This window comes from Procambarus clarkii, chromosome 10 (assembly GCF_040958095.1).
Source record: "Procambarus clarkii isolate CNS0578487 chromosome 10, FALCON_Pclarkii_2.0, whole genome shotgun sequence".
Classification (NCBI taxonomy): Eukaryota; Metazoa; Arthropoda; class Malacostraca; order Decapoda; family Cambaridae; genus Procambarus; species Procambarus clarkii.
Genome location: NC_091159.1, coordinates 12,823,137 through 12,843,264, shown reverse-complemented (window position 1 = coordinate 12,843,264; position 20,128 = coordinate 12,823,137). Strand labels below are relative to the sequence as shown.

Here is a 20,128-nt window from a genome sequence, read left to right as displayed (position 1 = left end):
CATAGTTAAGTTAAAGTGGGACAATATTTCCCGGCACAGGCCCCCATAACTCTTTGTTACCTATCGTACGTTACGGCTCGTGATCCTACAGCAGCCAAACTTTAATAAGTCTAGGGATACGACACAACTGCTGTTCTCAATAGCGAATCACCAGTATAACCCCTTAATGGGTAATGAGCATAAAATAGAATCTTCATAGGACTGAAGAATAAAGATACTAAGTATATATATATAATTTATATTAAATAAATCTCAAAGGCAAACAGATGATTATATGGTCACAATATATCACATTAAAAAATATCACTGTAACTTCCAGACATTAAATCAATACTAAGAATAATTATATGGCTAGAATAAAAGAATGACTTAACTCCAACAAGTGTTATCTCCCCGGTTTCTGCTCAGCTACTGAACTCCAATATGAGAGTCAAAAAACACATTGCCTTGCCCCGCGAATAAATTGCCAAAGTTACAATTATTAATATTTCAACAATGGAGCACTACATTGTGACAAGAGTAATCTTAAACTAACTTAATGAATAATTAGTACATATTGATATAGACAACAAAAGTACGTGTTTCTTTACATAGTAATTAAAATATGCATACAGAATAGCATAATGGCATGCACACCCCAGCAACGGACGATCCCACGACAATTTGCCAGATACAGTTCACTCAATTATTATTTCACTCTGTTACCCACTGATGATCACATATAAATCATTAGTTCCCGTGGGAAAACTGATCACACAAAGAAATAAACAATCATTCCCACGATACGCTGGGCCTAACGCCAACACTGTAACATGAATGTGCATTTGCATAGAACATATAAGTATAACAATATACATGCTTGTAATTTACATACAATTATAAATGTACATATTAATATATTCACTTACGTATCTTATAAGGGTACGTAACAGGGGGTGGTAGGAGAAAAGCACACAGAAACTGTATTGGAGGGGACCCACATTCCCTCCAATGCGTTATGTGTGGTTTCCTCCGAGGCTATGGGTCCCCCTTCTTCCAGCCAGAGGTGGTACTCCCTTCCCTATTATATATATATATATATATATATATATATATATATATATATATATATATATATATATATATATATATATATATATATATATATATATATATATATATATATATATATATATATATGTCGTACCTAGTAGCCAGAACGCACTTCTCGCCTACTATGCAAGGCCCAATTTGCTTAATAAGCCAAGTTTTCATGAATTAATGTTTTTTTGACTACCTAACCTACCTAACCTAACCTAACCTACCTTTTTCGGCTATCTAACCGAACCTAACCTATAAAGATAGGTTAGGTTAGGTTAGGTAGGGTTGGTTAGGTTCGGTCATATATCTACGTTAATTTTAACTCCAATAAAAAAAATTCGACCTCATACATAATGAAATGGGTTGCTTTATCATTTCATAAGAAAAAAATTAGAGAAAATATATTAATTCAGGAAAACTTGGCTTATTAGGCAAATCGGGCCTTGCATAGTAGGCTGAGAAGTGCGTTCTGGCTACTAGGTACGACATATATATATATATATATATATATATATATATATATATATATATATATATATATATATATATATATATATATATATATATATATATATATATATATATATATATATATATATATATATTGTCCTTTTCAAAACTATTTTGTCCTTTATACACCGATTGAAAGTTGTAGGCCGTTCAAATCTTGTAATGATGAATGTAAAAGGGTAATAGATGTATTTGACATTTAATTCAGATTTTGTTGAAACGGGATTTTAGTAAGATGTTGCAAGCGCATCCATGCACAACTGTTTCTGGCAACGATCTCTAGTCTAGGATGAATGATTTTGGGCCTACAGCCTATCCTTACCATCGAACATCAGTTGGCGAGAATTGCGTCTATATAAACATGATTATCGCTGTCAAACTGATCAAAATAGAAAAATTTATCTTTTTTTCCCCTACATCCTGCATCATCGTTCTCTTTGTCAGATTTCAACGGGAATCTCTGTAACATCTACGCCATCCACCGTGTAATCGGTGACGGCGCCTTCAGGTAGCAGAGGCTGGGTGTTCTCCAGTTTGATTGAGTACATGAAGGACTTGACGACTGCCCAGGTATAGAGGGAGATGATGAAGTGAGCGATGGAGCAGATGAGGTGTGGGAGTGTAGTGAAGGGCAGTGGCACCAGCAGGAACACTAAGATGACCACGTTGTGGACTCCTGTGAAGGCCACCCACCCCTGCAGCAGCACCACCGACCTCTGCACGAACACAATTTCATGGTTAAGGAAGAATTTATGGAGACAAGAATATAAAAGTATATCTTTTTTTTTATCTTTATTTAAGAAAATACAATATAAATTACATATACATAAGTTTTACAAGGCAATTATACATTACAATTCTTAGTGAACAAGTGTTTCAGTAGTACATAACAAGATCTTTAAAAAAAAAAACTGAATGTTATACTTATTTACCTATAAACGATTTACAAAAATTGGAGAATAAATTTACATTAAAATACAGGGGAAATTATTACATTTATATATATTTTATATAATTCAATGGAAGCGGTTCGCGAAAGTGGCGTACTGTCCCGTTTTCTGTTTTGGGTCCTCTGGTAAGTTAGGAGAGGACACTTTACACTGACCGTTTTCTTGACGTTGGGAAACCTTAGGAGGACGGGCTGTACACAGAACGAAACAGTCGTCTAATGAGAATATGTTAAATATTAAATCTAAGAATAACCGGGATGTTTATATATGCCTGAACTAGTTACGCGACTTTAGGCATAACTTCACGTAAAGTTTACACATATTTGGATCCAAACCTCGGTCTAAATTTGTGGACCTGGCGGCCACCCAACATGGTTCACCCTGACAATGTGTCAAACATGTTAACAGTTTCATCTGACGTCAAGCACCAGGGAGCCGCCTCCTATTTTATTCCTCTTCTTTTCTCTCTCATTTGTCACCAAACAAGTATTAAACTTAAGAACGATTTATTAGACTTGCTTTGTACTGTTCGCTCGTGGTCAGGTGATGTCCCCTAATATAAGAGCCACCTTGCCCCACAGGCTTGAGGTCCGTGGATAGCTCCCAGTGTTTATTTGTATTTTTTCTCCTCTCCTGCGCTTGAAATATAATTTTAGCTTAGGCTTTTTTACTCTGAACATCCTTAGTTACGCTTTAAATGGTTTTAACTCAGACTCTTTTATTCAGAATAGAATTCGATACAGTGAACATTGATGCGAATGTCTAACTAATTAACACACAGACTTTGTCTACTCTGCCTTTCGTATCCCTTTGACTCTGATTTCAGGTCATTCTGTCCAATGCCTCCTTGGATTGTTTGGGTGTATATTAAGTTTAGCGTTAACCACTTTTTCACCTAATGCAATTTACATAAATATTTATCATATATTGATATAATTACAATTCCACTTTAGTGTTGTTTTTATTGGCATGACTGCAACGAAAATACCGCAACTCAATATTCGTAAGTTGCGGAATTAGCCTATCGCTGCCTTTCCTTTTGCCAATATTTAATGCTGCTGATATAGTATTGAAATTAGTAATTTATTACATTTTGTATATTAAAGACTTAGGGATCACAAAGTAACTGAGATACAGTATTAACTGAAAACCCACTGAAGATATCAATGGAGAGGAATTCAGCAGGGTCGATGTTTAGGTTGCCTTGAAAAACATCCACATTACTGCAAGTGACTCAGACGAACTAATATACAGAGAGAGAGATCGTTTCTTCCTGGTTCAGCTGGTGGACTATTTTTATGATTCTTAGAAATCTGTGAATAATTACGGTGACGCATCACTTACCTGACTAATCTCTACTTCCCTTATTCTCTTCTGCTTCCCCACTTGCAATCTTTTCCATACCTTGCTTGTATGGAAAACCTACCTTCTGCTTGTAACTCATTTTGTGTACATGTACTTTTACCTAAATACAGTATTATGTTTTATTATTATTATTATTATTACCTTCTGCGTCCTAATACAGCCGGATCCCCACTCAAAGACTGGGAACTAACGGCCCACAAGGTAGAATATTAAATCTCCCCTGTGGGAATATTAAAAAAGAAAGAGCCTGACGATCTAGTAAAAAAAATGACGATAAAATGTTGAGCAAAGTAAATGAGATAAAAGAACCGAGAACACAAACCCTGATGTAATAGCAATACTAAAAATTAAAACAATTGTAATGATAATCCAGAATTCTCCAGAAAAATGCATGGTAGCAAGAAAAATAAATTAGACATGAGGAGAGGGTGGCATTGCTGTTCAAAAGAAACAAGATAAAAAATAGTGGAAAAGCAGTAGAGAATGATGCAGCATCCAGGGCCAAGGATTAGTTTAACCACTCCAGATCCACATTAGGAGGAATATGCAGGAGAACGACCAAGTGATAAGGTTGAAGGACACAGATTGAAAAGTATTCAAAGTCGTGATCAAGGTAAGAGGCGCAGATCTCCTAAGATGATGCGTAAGTCCACCCGTAAACCCTTTCTATATTTACCTGAGTTTACCAGAGAGCTACTAACACTAGTGGCCTCGACGAGGACAGGAAGCCAACGGCTTGTCGAACGTCCCCCATTTACCTTCATAAATATATGAATGCAATAAACATAACTTCACTCAGGCCATCTGAAACTTTCAATTTATGTACATAAGTCAAACTACGCCAAATGTGAAATTTCCGAATAGTCTTGTATTTTCTACAGTATGATATTTTTCCGTTAAATATATTCAGCTTTTCATGTTGTGTTAAGCCCTTTTACAGGTTCCCTATCCAGTCTACGTTACACTGTTTTGAATCTTCTACATTTTTGCTAATTTTGTGTCGTATCCTGTTATATTTGCGCATGATATCTATATACAGAAATGCAATAACACCCACAGGGGAGGGGGGGGGGGGTTGTAGAAATAGCCTAAGCTCCCCTATCCCTTTGAGACGGATTTTATTGTCTCAATAAACGTACTTGAACTTGAACACACACCCACGGGTACAGTGTTTACCTTGATGACGCCGAGGACGACACAGAGGGAGAGGATGCAGTAGATGCTGGAGTAGGACATGAAGATCCCCGCCACCGTCTCCACTGTAACAGACGCATAATATATGAACGCAACAGAATCTCATGGAGCATGGAAGAGTTATTAAACAGTAATTGAATTTTTAATTCAGAATTTAATTTATTTTATTTATTTATTTGTATACAAGAAAGTATATATATATTATATATAATATATATATCGGGTCCCGTTAGTACAGTCGAAGCACAATCGAGAATTCCGGGTTCGAAGCCCGGAATGGTTGGGCACATTTCCTTTCACCTAATGCTTCTGTTCACCTAGTAGTATGTAGGTACTCAGAAGTTAGTCAGCTTGTTGTACTCACCCAGTTCTACTCACCTATTTGTGCTTGCGGGGATTGAGCTCTGACTCTTTGGTCCCGCCTCTCAGCTGTCAATCAATTGGTGTACAGGTTCCTGAGCCTACTGGGCTCTATCATATATACATTTGAAACTGTGTATGGAGTCAGCCTCCACCACATCACTGCCTAATGCATTCCATCTGTTAACTACTCAAAAGTTCTTTCATACGTCCCTGTGGCTCATTTGGGTACTCAGTTTCCACCTGTGGGGTTACATCCTGGTCGGGGTCAGTAATTCGACCTTGGGGGGGGAACCTCGATATAAGCCTAGCGTGTATGAATACACTCTGGCTTCCTGTCCCCCAGACACAATGAATTATAATTAGTGTTACGTGTAGTTATAATTTGCCTGAAACGCTATGCGTTATGCGTATTAGTGGTTTTAGGTATCGTATGTATTAGCTCTATCTATAAATCCAACATTATGTTTGTAACTCTGCATCTATGTATATACTTTTCCTGAATAAAATATTATTATTATTATTATTAATTATAGTTACCCCCTTTAAACATCCGTCTTATTATTTTTAAAGAAAACTATAAATGTTTTGGACAAACTACTGTATTCAATGATAATAAACCGTTGCTTAATTTATTTATTTATTTATATACAAAAAGGTACATTGGGTTTATGAAAGTAAAAAGCACTGATATTTTACATTCTAGTAAAACTACTAGCACGCATAGCGTTTTGGGCGGGATGGCTTTCGTCCTACCGCGGTTATCAAACCCAGTCTGTGCTAGGCACAGTGGGCTGACAGCAGAGCCACAGGACCTGTAACCATCTTATTAATAACCCATTGTACCTTCTTGTATATAAATAAATATATAAAGTTGTCTACTTGCGCTTTTTATACAGGATAACAGCCCAGTCACTGACAAATGTATTAAGGTCATTTTAACGACAAATTATTTTTGTGTCATAATGTCAGAATAACCCAAGTAACTGGGGTAATCTTGTTAGAATAACTTTAGATACAATTGATGGTTAAGCCCGTGGGAGCGGATTAATGACAAAAACCCCACCGGACAAATCCCCCACACCGAGGTGCAAGCCCGCCTCTTTGGGAATATGCACTTAGTTTAATTTTGTAAACCCTTGCTGGTTGGTCAGTAAGCTTCTTGTTTTGGCCTTAATTCCCCACCCCGTGGTTAATAGACTTTCATCTCGACACTCCCCTTGAAAAAATAATGACTACTAGACAAAACCTCCATCGCTACATCCCTTTGTGTGTATTTTACCTCAATAAACTTATTTCAATTTCAATTCCATCGCTACGAAACATTACAAAATGTACTATATTTGATAAATAATAAACTAAATCTATATAAACATCCATATTTACATGCTAAAATATTAAGAAAATCTAATTACAGCTTTTTTAAACTTCTTAAAATTCCACTCTGGCAAAGTTGTATTGATTTATTTCATTGGCAAGCCTAGGTACACAGAGCAATGTGCTGCTACACTATTCTACACGACGGATTGCAGGGTAAAGAACAAGAACTAGAGTTAGCTATGAGATTATCTAATATATTAATCGTCTACTTTCACTAATAATGATAGCAGCGTAAATCCCAAAGTAATTCACAATACACTTATAATTCAAATATAAAATGAAACTTGTACAAAAATAAAAATCAGCGACCTAGCTTCACTTTGTATTCAAATATTCTTTAAGAAAAACTGAACAAGTGAACAAGATTTTTATACATTTCACCCCATAATTTCACACATTAATTCATTTATTATGAGAGGATTTTGTCAGGTACGGTTATTGTCCGGTGGAGTACATGTCCGTGTTTTTTTGTCAGTGAGTTTTTTGTCCGTATCCCTTCAGTAACGTAGCTTGGAGATACACTGGAAATAATTTTCATATATACGATCTCCTGTGCACATCCACGTCTAACAAAACTTGGCAAGCTTGCAGTTGTGGCTGTTTTTGTGTTGAATTATGCATGTTGAAGAACTGAGGTTAAGTATTCTTGTACATCTTAGTCGAGCAGCTGCATTTATGGGTCTCTAGTATTAATAAAGGGTCTTTATTAATCAAGTTTATTCCCAATGTCAACATACTGCATTCTATCTAAATTATTCTAGCCAACTTTTAGTGTGTGGATTAGTTAAAGAAGCAGGTAGCCTATGTACACAGGATCGTAGCTGTCTCCCCGCCTGCCAAGCCCCGCTGGTAAAAATAGACAAGAGTATAGACACTTTGTTTATATTCTGGAGGAGTACCTCCTGTAAAACTGGATGGCCACAGACAGATATTGTGACTGTTGATGTGTCTGGTGCAGCTGGATGGTCACAGACAGTTATTGTGACTGTTGATGTGTCTGGTGCAGCTGGATGGTCACAGACAGTTATTGTGACTGTTGATGTGTCTGGTGCAGCTGGATGGTCACAGACAGTTATTGTGACTGTTGATGTGTCTGCTGCAGCTGGATGGTCACAGACAGTTATTGTGACTGTTGATGTGTCTGGTGCAGCTGGATGGTCACAGACAGTTTTGTGACTGTTCTATCTGCTTAAATTTTGTTTGTCTTTGTAATTAACAGTCAACGTTGGTATATTCTGATATATATTTCCTTCGGCTCTGAACTTGTGGCAGGTCGCCGACCTATACAACAACGCCACTAGTGCTGTTTACTATCAACAAAATGCTGATAGTCATAATTAACCTAAAAAATCAAGATTATTTATATTTTATAATTCCTGTGAGTGACGGTCAGAGGAGTGCAGTTTTGATAAGAGTCAGGCATATGTTTGGGTGCATTCACTTTGTTCATATTCAAAATAGCGTGGCAAAGTTAAATGTAGTTTCCAGGATATTATTGTGAAGTTGTTCGACTTCAACCTCATTACGGCTCCTAATGATTTGCTCAATAATAATAGTGATGATGATGATGATAATAATAATAATAATAATAATAATAATAATAATAATAATAATAATAATAATAATAATAATAATAATAATAATAATAATAATAATGTAGACTATACACATACCGGTGTACACTAATCTTCGGTGTGCAAACACTGGAAATAGGCTCTTGTAGTAGCCTAAACAACCCGCCCCCGGTTGATAGGCTTTAAGCCAAACACTCATATAAATGAAAATACGATCTTACGTTTATATCTGTCGTTAATACCGAAGACTTGGGTTTCTGGCTCTGGCAACCATGGACAGCTAAAGTTGACGTTGAGTGCGCTGTTGCTGCTGTTGGTATTCCCTTGAACGTCAAAAAAGCTGTTAGCACTGTCCACAGCTTCGCCATCTACACTGTTGACACCTTGATCGCTGCTATTGTCACTCGCCCGAGGGACGTCGCCTGGCTGGGAAACTAAGCTGCTGTTGCCGGTACTTGCCTCCGAGGTGACTCCAGTACCTGTCGGGTGAACGGCAGTGCCAGTGAGGGCAAGCTGGGCAGTTCCAGTGTCTGCCTGATGATCTAGAGTGCCAGTGAAGGCAGGGTCGACGGGGCAGTCCACCAGCATCATCACACCGGCGACCACCATTAAAGCCTGCCACACCTGTGTAGCAAGACACAGGTGTTGTTGACCATTAATTTGAAGACTAAGACACTGGGTGTCGTAGAGAGGCATAGATAAAGACGTCAATTGTTAAGTTCAATAAACATCATAAAGATATATAAGCTTGTCAAGTAAGTAAATGCCATAAAACATAATATAGAAAATACTTTCATATGCCTTTGAGACGACGTCTCATTCCTACATTCTTAAAGTATCTCCATACTTTTACTAGGAGCCATACGTAGCCTCTCGCTCTGGAAAACGAGAGGTTAGCAGGTACAGCTAATTGCTTATTTTGCTCAACTGTATTGAAATGTTTACTATACTTAAGTCAAAACAAAAATCTACTTCTAAATCTAAAAAAAAACAACGTACCAATGAGAGAGTACCAATGGTGCAGGCACCCGTCCTCAGCGACCACCTCACACAGAAGTTGTCCGTGGACCAGTATTCTAGATTGGCCTTCGTCGTCATGTACATTCTGCGAGAACCAACTCAAACCGCCTACCGCCCTTTCCATTCACAATTTCTTATCACTCTCACCTTCCACACGCCTTTAAATATCTTCACCTACACCGTCCCTCCTCCCAAACCCACTGCCTTCACTTCCCCTCACACACTATGTAAACACTCGCATGGCTCTTATTCAGATCTCCATCTGTGTTCGTGTGGTTTAGTCATCTAGACATTTTCGAGTATTGTTTCTTTCTAAGCCTCCACTATCGACAACTGATAGGTTTATCTTCTCGCTTTGCTTTGCTATGCTACTTATGTTCATCTTCCATTCTGCGTTAATCTTTCACTTTCTTTGTGTATTTTTAAATCTGTCTGCATTAACTTCCTCTTAATTAGAATTTCATCATAAATTCCCTGGATGTGTTTGTTTACATACTTGGAGGTATATGGAAAGTGTCTCCCATGTTCAGCACTCGTTCTTACGTGTTCTTTACAGTATTTTCATCACCTTTTACAGTTCTTTTCAGTGTTTTCAGCTGTTATTCGTCAATGCTCTCATCCGTTCTTTATCATTGTTCTCATTTATTCATTGTCAGTTTTCTAAATTCTTCGTCGTCATTGTTCTCAATGGCGATGATGCTCATCGTGAGCATTTTCGTTGTTCATGGCTAATATACTCTGTTGTTCATCAATAATGTTCACTGTTGTCAACTGTTCATCGTCATCATTCTCCTCTCATTTTGAAAAGCTGCAAAGAAAATTGAATTAGTATTTTTGATATTATCATGTAACGAATAACATTCGAATACAGTATACAATAATATTTTTGAGAGAAGGGGGAAGGGAACTATCAGGGAGAAAGCACCAAGCCATTGCGACTATATAGCACTGGGAAGGGGTCAGGATAAGGATTTGAGACGGGACGGGGGAAAAGGAATGGTGCCCAACCACTTGGACAGTCGGGGATTGAACGCCGACCTGCAGAGGCGAGACCGATGCTCTACCGTCCAGTCCAAGTGGTTGATAATTAAATAATTTATTTATTTAAGTAATGTTCATGATATTTAATGTTGTTGTTGAGATCATTGTTGTATTATTGAGAGAATAATAATATTATTGATAATAGTAATAATAATAACAATATTATTATTATTATTATTATTATTATTATTATTATTATTATTATTATTATTATTATTTTTATTATTACTGAAGGTAAATGAAAGATCCCATTTATGTTGAGGTGTATTAAAAACCAGCAGATACATTACTTTGAGAAACGATGTAGGTTACACCCGAAAATTTGTTTGACCAATAAACTCGCCCTTTGGGTTCAAAATTTAAAAAATAAGCACCTTCATTTAAGCATTGCGGCATTGTAGTAAGTTCCTCTATTATTATTATTATTATTATTATTATTATTATTATTATTATTATTATTATTATTATTATTATTGTTGTTGTATACAAAAGTATGAGGGAATCCTGGAGCTCTTTAAGGAACGAGGCTTTGATCTACTAGCTAGGCTTGTTTGATAAACTATTTTAATTTATGTCGAATATGAGTTGCACAGCAGTCCTGTGACGCACTTCACATGAAAACGAGACTGCTCCAAATGGCTGGGTGTCTGAGGCAATGATTTATAGAAATGGCGGCAGCAGCAGCAAAGGGCTGAAGTGGAAGAGTTGCTAAAGTCCTCTCTCTCTCTCTTTGGCGAGTCTGTACTGAGCGTAGAGGCACTGTGAGCACGGACCCCTGCGTGAGGTTGTCCTTTTGTGACAGGGTTGAAGGGGTAAATGTTTTACTAAAAAAAATAAAGGCTTTAGGGTACAATTGTGCGTGGTTTGTTAATATGTTAACACAGAATTGTCGTCCTTGCAACAATGGAATATTTTTGAGGCATGAATTCCGAGGTTTACCTCGTAGCTTATCGCTCTCTCGCTCTCTTATTTGTCTAAAGACAAAATAAAACAGGAATTAACATGAACTAATCAATGTGCCTTTAAAAGATATAACAGGTTATATATAGTTTTAATAATGATAAAAATTTGCCATTAAAAATTACTAAGTAATTATAAGAAACTTAACAATTATGTTGAAGGAAGTGTTGCATCTGCCGGGAGTGCAACAGCAGCGGTATCAAGACGAGGAACCGAAAACAAAATTATACAAACAAGCGGAACGCTGCAAGGAGAAAATAATTTTGTTTCTTTTAAATAATGACTACAAAATGAGTAAGGTGCCTGGTTTTGAAGACGTTTAAAGATTATGAATAATTGGATAGTTTGGTAATTGATAATTGTTTCTATATCGGCTCGTTTATCACCAGCACAATAAATTCTCGTGAATTCTACCCACCCCATCCTCTCCAGCATTCACAACCTCACTATAATGATGTACTAAATTGCCCGAACTTAACCAAACCGAGGACTCACAACAAAAAACGGGATATCACGTCAGTTTTGCGAACCGCCATGATTTTTATTACACCTTACTTTGACGTTGAGGATTTTTACGTCAAAATACTATGTAGAGGACAGAGTGACCATCACAGGCCGACGACACTGTTACCACCATCATCACCACACTGGTGCCACCACCACCACCTCCACACTGCAACCTCCATCACCACCATACTACTACTACCACCATCACCACCAACATCTAGGCGCCCAACACCCCAGCCACCACCATACAACACTAACAACAACACTTCAATCTCCACCCGCTGAGACAAAATTTCAAAAGCGATCTAATATTATTTTCTTCTATTACCGTGCGAGTATACGAGGCACAGTTTATACGAAATGTACGTATTTATACGAAAAGCTTATACGAAATGAGAAGTTTGAGAAGAAAGGTGAAGCCTAGGATTCAGCATATGTGAATAATAACATTTTATCTTGCTCTTATGTGTGGTTATTATTTATTGGGATAGTCCCATATAGTTTGTTTTATCATTATATTATTATTGCTGGTATGTAGTTAGTAAATTAATATGAGATTTACAGTAGACATTTCCCTTTCTGTTACCTACTTTAGGCCAAACAGCATGTCGTGCTGTTGCCAACCAATCTGGAGGTTAATGGTAAAGATGTTTCTGTTTTGAGTGTATTGCTATCGTTAGACTATGGTCGTTTGTGTACCCTCTTTTGAGCAGGCTTGTAGCCGTGATTTTATTGTCAGACAATTATATTACCCCCGCTTCCCACAAAGCCTATACTCACTTCAGTGTGAGAAGCACAGCTTCTCTAGAGCGTTCCCAATGTCATTAAACTGATGTGTACTTAATTAAGTACATCAGTTTAGTGTGCTAAACTAAAGTGTGCTGGAACCACACTGAGTAGGCCTCTAGCAGGTTGCTAAAGTAGCAATTTGTAATTATTTAATTTCTAAGTCATTATTTATGTGAGATATATTGATGTGTTGTTTAGAGTTCCCTGTCTTTAACCTTTTCTGTAATTTGCCATGAATGTGACTACAGGGAGAGAGAAACACAGAGAATCAGAGAAGGAAAGGGAGAGAATAACGATGACAAGAGGGTTAGGAGAGATTCAAAGACATCAAGCATGATACCAGAACTAAGACAGGGTAGCTGGGTTTTGGATCTTACTGTCGGCTCGACATAAACTCACAATTCTGGCAAGTGTGGTGGCCGACGCAGGGTATACAGAGCGGTCTTGTGAGACAATAAAGCGCAGGAGGTATAGCATCATGTCACAGTGCATAAAGCAACGTGTAGAGCGGTGAGCCTGGCGGTGCTGCCAGACAAAGATTGCTGTTACGTTGCTTTTAATGCAGCTGCGAGTGTGTGTGTATGTGTATGCGTGTGTTTGTGTGAAGTGTATGTGTATGCGTGTGTGGCGAAATTGAGCGAATACACACATCAGGTCTCGACCCTTGTGTTCAGACGTGTTTCTCTAGTGGAAAATAATAATCTTTACTCAGCAGCATGTGCGCTATGTATCGCCCAGCATGTCACAGCTGCATACTCTCACATGTCTGACATGACAAGTTGATCAACAGATACTGGCAGTTTTCTCAGTGTGCCATTGTTATGACGGCAGCCTAATGCAAGTTGGGATGTTTCTCGGCTGTGTTGTTGTTCCCGACACAACAGAAGCGAACGTCATTACCATATGCAGGTTAATACAGCATTGTATGTTTGTCCAGAGGTGAGACGACATTACTTTCACGGTACCATACACATGTGCATCGCCATACACACACACAGCCACACACAAACGCATGTGCGTGCACCATCTTACACTCACACACACACACACAACCTCTTGTCCATGCATTAAAAAATGCGACGTAGCAGCTCATCATATGATTACCACATTAAATTTTTTCAGGGAATTTATATGGCAGATAAGAAAACACTGTTTATCACAGGTGGTACTCACACAGGGGGACACAGGTGGCATCTTATAGGTCCCAAATGAGCCACAAAGACATTAGAAAGAATTTGTTGAGTGTCAGAGAAGTTAATAAATGGATTGCATTAGGCAGTGATGTGATGGAGGCAGACTCCATACACAGTTTTAAAGGAAGATATGATTTAGCCCAATAGGCTCAGGAACCTGTACACCTCCACTGGTATAATTAGCAATGTTAGATGCTATACATACATACATACATACATACATACATACATACATACATACATACATACATACATACATACATACATACATACATACATACTTACATACGCGTCACACATCCCATGTTCAGGGCTTCAAGCTGTTTTGAGGCAGCTGTTGGGCAGTAAGTCACGTGTCTGGGACGCGCCTGCTGCTACACACACACACACACACACACACACACACACACACACACACACACACACACACACACACACACACACACACACACACACACACACACACACACACACACACACACGCACACACAAGGGAATTGACAGGGTTGATAAAGACAGGCTGTTTAACACAAGGGGCACACGCACTAGGGGACACAGGTGGAAACTGAGTGCCCAAATGAGCCACAGAGATATTAGAAAGAACTTTTTTAGTGTCAGAGTGGTTGACAAATGGAATGCATTAGGAAATGATGTGGTGGAGGCTGACTCCATACACAGTTTCAAGTGTAGATATGATAGAGCCCAATAGGCTCAGGAACCTGTACATCTGTTGATTGACAGTTGAGAGGCGGGACCAAAGAGCCAGAGCTCAACCCCCGCAAGCACAACTAGGTGAGTACAACTAGGTGAGTACACACACACACACACACACGCTGTTAAGTAGATATGACAGAGCCCGATAGGCTCAGGAATCTGTACACCTGTTGATTGACGGTTGAGAGGCGGGACCAAAGAGCCAGAGCTCAACCCCCGCAAACACAACTAGGTGAGTACAACTAGGTGAGTACACATACACACACACACATACACACAAGCACACACACACACACACACAGGGGCCTCGTAGCCTGGTGGATAGCGCGCAGGACTCGTAATTCTGTGGCGCGGGTTCGATTCCCGCACGAGGCAGAAACAAATGGGCAAAGTTTCTTTCACCCTAAGTGCCCCTGTTACCTAGCAGTAAATAGGTACCTGGGTGTTAGTCAGCTGTCACGGGCTGCTTCCTGGGGTGTGTGTGTGTGTGTGGTGTGGGAAAAAAAAAAAAAAAAAAAAAAAAAAAAAAAAAAAAAAAAAAAAAAAAGTAGTAATTAGTAAAACAGTTGATTGACAGTTGAGAGGCGGGCCGAAAGAGCAAAGCTCAACCCCCGCAAAAACACAACTAGTAAACACACACACACACACACACACACACACACACACACACACACACACGTGTGTGTGTATATTCACAAGTAGGTGAATACACATACCTACCCCACCAACCTACTCATCCACCCCCCCACCCACCACCCTGCAATACACTCTAGTACCCCGACGCAGTACCAGTCACCAGCACCACACTCACATCCAGCCTCCGCAGGTAGGGGCCACGACTCAGATCACCCCCAGCAGGTGGCGTGGGAGCAGAACACCTGCGCAGCACCAGGGCAGAGGCCACACTGACTCCACCACAGATGGAGGGGCCTGGGAGGGGGGGGGGGGATCCACACCTGAAATGAACCCCTTCCACCCCTCCCACACCACTATGCTTGCCAAAGGCCTGCTGGTGCCAAGCATCCCGTCCCCCTCACCCTTCTCTCTCGTCTGCTGGGGAGATGAGGGGTAGTCACTGACAGTGTGATGTAAGTAGTGAGAAGACGGCCACAAGAGACGAGGTGTGAAGTTGAGGGTACCACGAAGAGGGTACCTTGACAAGTGTGATGGGAGAGGTGCAGATTCGCGAAGTGAGGAATAGGTACAACGGAGAATGAGGGGAAGAGTGAGGGATATGGCGTCGAGGAGTGAGGGTGAATGAGGGTACATGGTCATATGAGTGGTGAGGATAAGTCTTGGTCAAGTGTGTAGCGGGCGTCAAGTTGGGTGTAGGGATGGTGTGGTTAGCTGAGACGTATTGAGGGGAGAGGCCCTGCGTAAGTGTGACGCTGTGTGGAGTGGGTGTGGTTAGCTGAGACGTAGTGAAGCGAGGACGTGGCCAGGTGGGAGATCATTTACATAGATCAGAAACAAGATAGGTCCCAGTACGGATCCCTGTGGTACCCCGCTGGAAACATCTCGCCACTCTGACGTCTCTCCTATCACTTTGACTGTCTTCTGTTCCTTAACTATTCTCTTATCGACTGGTTCACCTTTCCTGTCACTCTTGCATGTTCTTTCAACTTTTCAGATCATCTCATGTTTTGTATTGTTACGAAGGCTTTCTGGCAGGCTAAAAAGTATATCGTCTGCTCACCATTTTCTGTCTTATCTGATTTTTGTCGCCCAGTCATAGACTTCTTTTATGTTTGTTGGGTAATATTTGAAGTTTCTAAACGCATTCTTATGTAACCTTATAAAAGTTTTTCTCTCAAGATATTCTACGAACCCCTTTCCTACAGTGTTATCTGTCACCGTGAATGGAATGTAAGGATATTGGCTTGCAGTTTAGTGCCTCCCGTCTATCCTTCTCTTTGTATATTCGTACTGTATTATTTTCGTTCAAATATTCTAGTAGCTATTCTGTTTTCAGCGCTGGTGCTTTATTACTTAGCCTCTACTTTTCTCAAATACAGCTACTCCACTTGGTTTCACACCATCCCTCTTAGCTCAAGAACTTTCTGTTGCTCTGTTGTGAAGACCTCCTTGATTATCTATCTAGTTCCTCACACACTTCACTGTCGTTCTCTGTAAATGTGGTCCTTTCCAATTCTCAGTTTCATCACCTGTTCCTTTACTGTTATTTTCTTTCTGATGTGGAAAGAAAACCCAAAAACCAGCTTGGGTTTGGTCTATGTTTAATCTGTTATGTCACTTTTTAAATTGTCTTTCTGATTTTATGTTCATTTTGAGATACCCATAACTGTCCACAAGCTAGGCTCCTTAAAGCTGCGACCGATATCCACCCCCCAAAGAAAGTAGTATTCATAAATTTTAAATGAATTGTGTATTATAAATATTGTTCATACATATGTAGCGAGTAGATTATCCCAATAATATACTCGCTCCAAATGCATTGTTAATATTCCTGTCAACCTTTGGGATCAATGAGGTGAGGCGTTGCCCGGGCCACACGGTGAGGTGTTGCCCGAGCATATAAGCAGCAGAATAGCAAACATTAACCAGTCTACTTTCAAGTGTGGTCTAGAGCAGACACTTGCGAGATACTGTACCGACGCTCAGTGCGCTCAACTCACACCAAAGTATCACCTGTGTACTTCTGTATATTCGACCAAATATATATATAGTATCTTAGTGTCTGTGTTTATTTGTCACCATACTTTACGTAACAATAGAACCGTTACACATAAATTAATATTATTATTATATATTAGAGTTCTATATATACATAAGCATAGGTTAGGTGTTTAGATTCTGTTGACAATTATTTGCATTTCGACAACCTGTCCTCAGGCCAGGCTCGTTAAAGCGGTGGCCGTTCCCCGAGACGCATTAATCAATTTAACATTCTGTACTTTGACTTAAAAATAGGCTTGTTCTCATATATAAACTAGTTAGTCGTAAGTTAGGTTAGGTGTTTATGTTCTGTAGGTAATTATTTGTATTTGAAGCACGTGGGTGAAGCGTTTGGAGAGTTGCGTTTCAAACATTGGTCGTCAGCGAAGCACTGTTTCGAAAAACGTTCGAACGTCCATCAGTTATGAGTCTTATGTAGTGTCTTTGGGGATCGGTCGCCGCTTGGACGAACCTAGCCCGACGGTAGGTTGAATTCAAGAGATTGTCTACATCGTTTAACTTACGTTAAACCTATCAAACCTTTTAACCAAGAGATGCCGTACCAATGAAGATTATTTTGAAGACGCTAGTGCTCTCTAGAGTGGAATACTGTTGCACACCAACGGCCCCTTCAAAGCTTGAGGAAATTGTTGACCTGGAAAGCGTGCAGAGGTCATTCACTGCCAGAATCCACTCAGTGAAACATCTAAAATTACTGGGACTAAAATGTCTAAATCTGTATTCCCTTTAGCGCAGGCGAGAGAGATACATAATAATTTACACGTGGAAAACAATAGAGGGGCTGGTCCCAAACCTGCACACAGAAATAACACCACATGAGACTAGAAGGCATGGCAGGATGTGCAGAATACCCCCGTTGAAGAGCAGATGTACAATAGGTACTCTGAGAGAGAACTCTATCAACGTCAGAGGCCCGAGACTATTCAACACACTTCCACTACACATAAGGGATATAACTGGCCTACCCCTCGCAGTGTTCAAGAGAGAGAACTCGATAAACACCTCCAAAGGATACCTGATAAACCAGGCTATGATGTAGCCGCGTCCAACAACCTGGTTGACGAGTCCAGCAACCAGTAGGGCTGGTCGTGGACCGGGCCGCGGGACCTTGAACCCCACAACAACCACAAGGTAACCGCAGGATAAGGCAAGGTAAGGTAACGTATCAGCGGTCTAGACACTGTTTCAAAGGCGAATGGTTAGATTATGATTATTAGCTAGTTTATGCTAAGTTAGGCTAGAAGAGCATAGATCAGGTGACTGTAAGTCTTACTATATACCTGTATTTTAAGGTGCCTCTGGTGTGTCCTTTTTTATATTTTGCTAATCTAATCACCAGGAAATTAAAACCACGCGTTGATACACACACAACTCACAATAGCGTGATGCATCAAATGAACAAATCCATAAGGTTAGATTTTTTACACGTTAATGTTATAAGTTAAACCCTCGTCAATGAAATGTTAATTTTGTTAAAAGAATGAACCATTAAATAATTGAAATTAAACTGAAAGTTAACTATAATTGATATTTACAATTTTCTTTCACTAACGTATTCATACTTTCTAAATTTGTAACGAGGAACTGCAGTTGCTCGAAACGCTATGCGTGCTAGTGGCTTTACAAGAATGTAAAATCATCAATGCTATGTACTCTCATAAACCCATTGAACCTTCTTGTATATATACTCTATATAAATAAAACATTAATAAAAAGTTGGCAAAATTTGAACCAGGAAGTACTGTAATTAAATCAGAGCAGACCGCAAGTCAGGGGAGAGATCTGGAGCGCCATCTCTTGACAGCGGGTAAAGTTATTAATTCAGGCGACCACCACATGGCGGCAGTGTTATCGTAGCCAAGACTGTCAGAATGCTTCGCCGTTTCCCACATAAGAGATTTCGGATATATATATATAAAATGCTTCAACACATACCTGGAAACTATATAATTATTGTAAAAGCATAAAAAAGGGGGAAGCCGGACTGGTATTTTTTTTGTTTTGTTTTTGTCGTAAAAAAAGAAGTGAATTGCGAGCGGGAGAATCTTGTGTAAGTTGGAGCCCATCAGATGACTGCTGCCTCCAGCACCAGCCCATGATAATGCTCTTTCCCCTGCTGCGAGCGCCTCTCTCACTTAACTTCACCGCTTGTCACAATACATCGCTTACACCTTAGTTTTTTCTTACCTCTAATCACTCTTAATTATAATTTAAAATAATTTTTAACCGTCGTGTGACTTGTTTAAAAGCTAGTTTATATATATAGCGTAAATAATGAAAATAAATTTGTAAGGAATATTATTTATTTTAGATGAGAGATAAGCAGGTGAATGATAGTCACAGGAAATAAACGAAGGGGTCGTTTGGTGGTGGGGAGGGGGCCGGGGCGAGTCTGTCTGCCCCACTGGACTTCTTCAGTAGAGGCGACACTGAGGATCAAGGCGTCCGCCACTGCCGCCGCTCCTGTCTCAACACTTGCTACTTTCCTCTCATTTCTTGTCACTTGCCCTGTTCTTCGCGTCCCTTTTCTATCTTTATTTCCGTCGCTCTTGTTTCTATTTCATATTCCTATCATACTTTTAATTCCACATCCAATCTTTAATGCCCCTTTCTGTTCTTCATCGTTCCCCATCTTTATCAGCAGTTCCCTGTTATTAATTTTTTCCCATCTTTATCACCAGTTTCTTGTTATTCGTTCTGTTTACCATCTTTATCATCAGTTCCCTTGTTCACGCATCTTCATTAGCACTTTCATTTTCTTTGTTCACTTCTTTCTTTATTTCCGTTATTTTTC

General features: G+C 39.4%; 1 protein-coding gene across 2 annotated transcripts in view; it reads right to left on the bottom strand.

The window, feature by feature from the left end:
- Positions 1 to 1,637: 1,637 nt before the first annotated feature.
- Positions 1,638 to 20,128, bottom strand: part of LOC123747143 (uncharacterized) — a 25,234-nt gene continuing 6,743 nt past the window's right edge. Inside the window, exons 1-5 of one of the 2 annotated variants that reach the window (XM_045729165.2) lie at positions 15,449 to 15,552; positions 9,413 to 10,241; positions 8,635 to 9,037; positions 5,082 to 5,164; positions 1,638 to 2,306 (exon numbers count right to left, since the gene is read on the bottom strand). In XM_045729165.2, coding sequence (XP_045585121.1) covers positions 2,031 to 2,306; positions 5,082 to 5,164; positions 8,635 to 9,037; positions 9,413 to 9,517 — 867 coding nt within the window. In that variant the 5' untranslated portion in view covers positions 9,518 to 10,241; positions 15,449 to 15,552 and the 3' untranslated portion in view covers positions 1,638 to 2,030. Of the gene's footprint in view, positions 2,307 to 5,081; positions 5,165 to 8,634; positions 9,038 to 9,412; positions 10,242 to 15,448; positions 15,553 to 20,128 lie in introns of those variants that run through there. The other variant, XM_069321595.1, reaches the window with a different exon arrangement.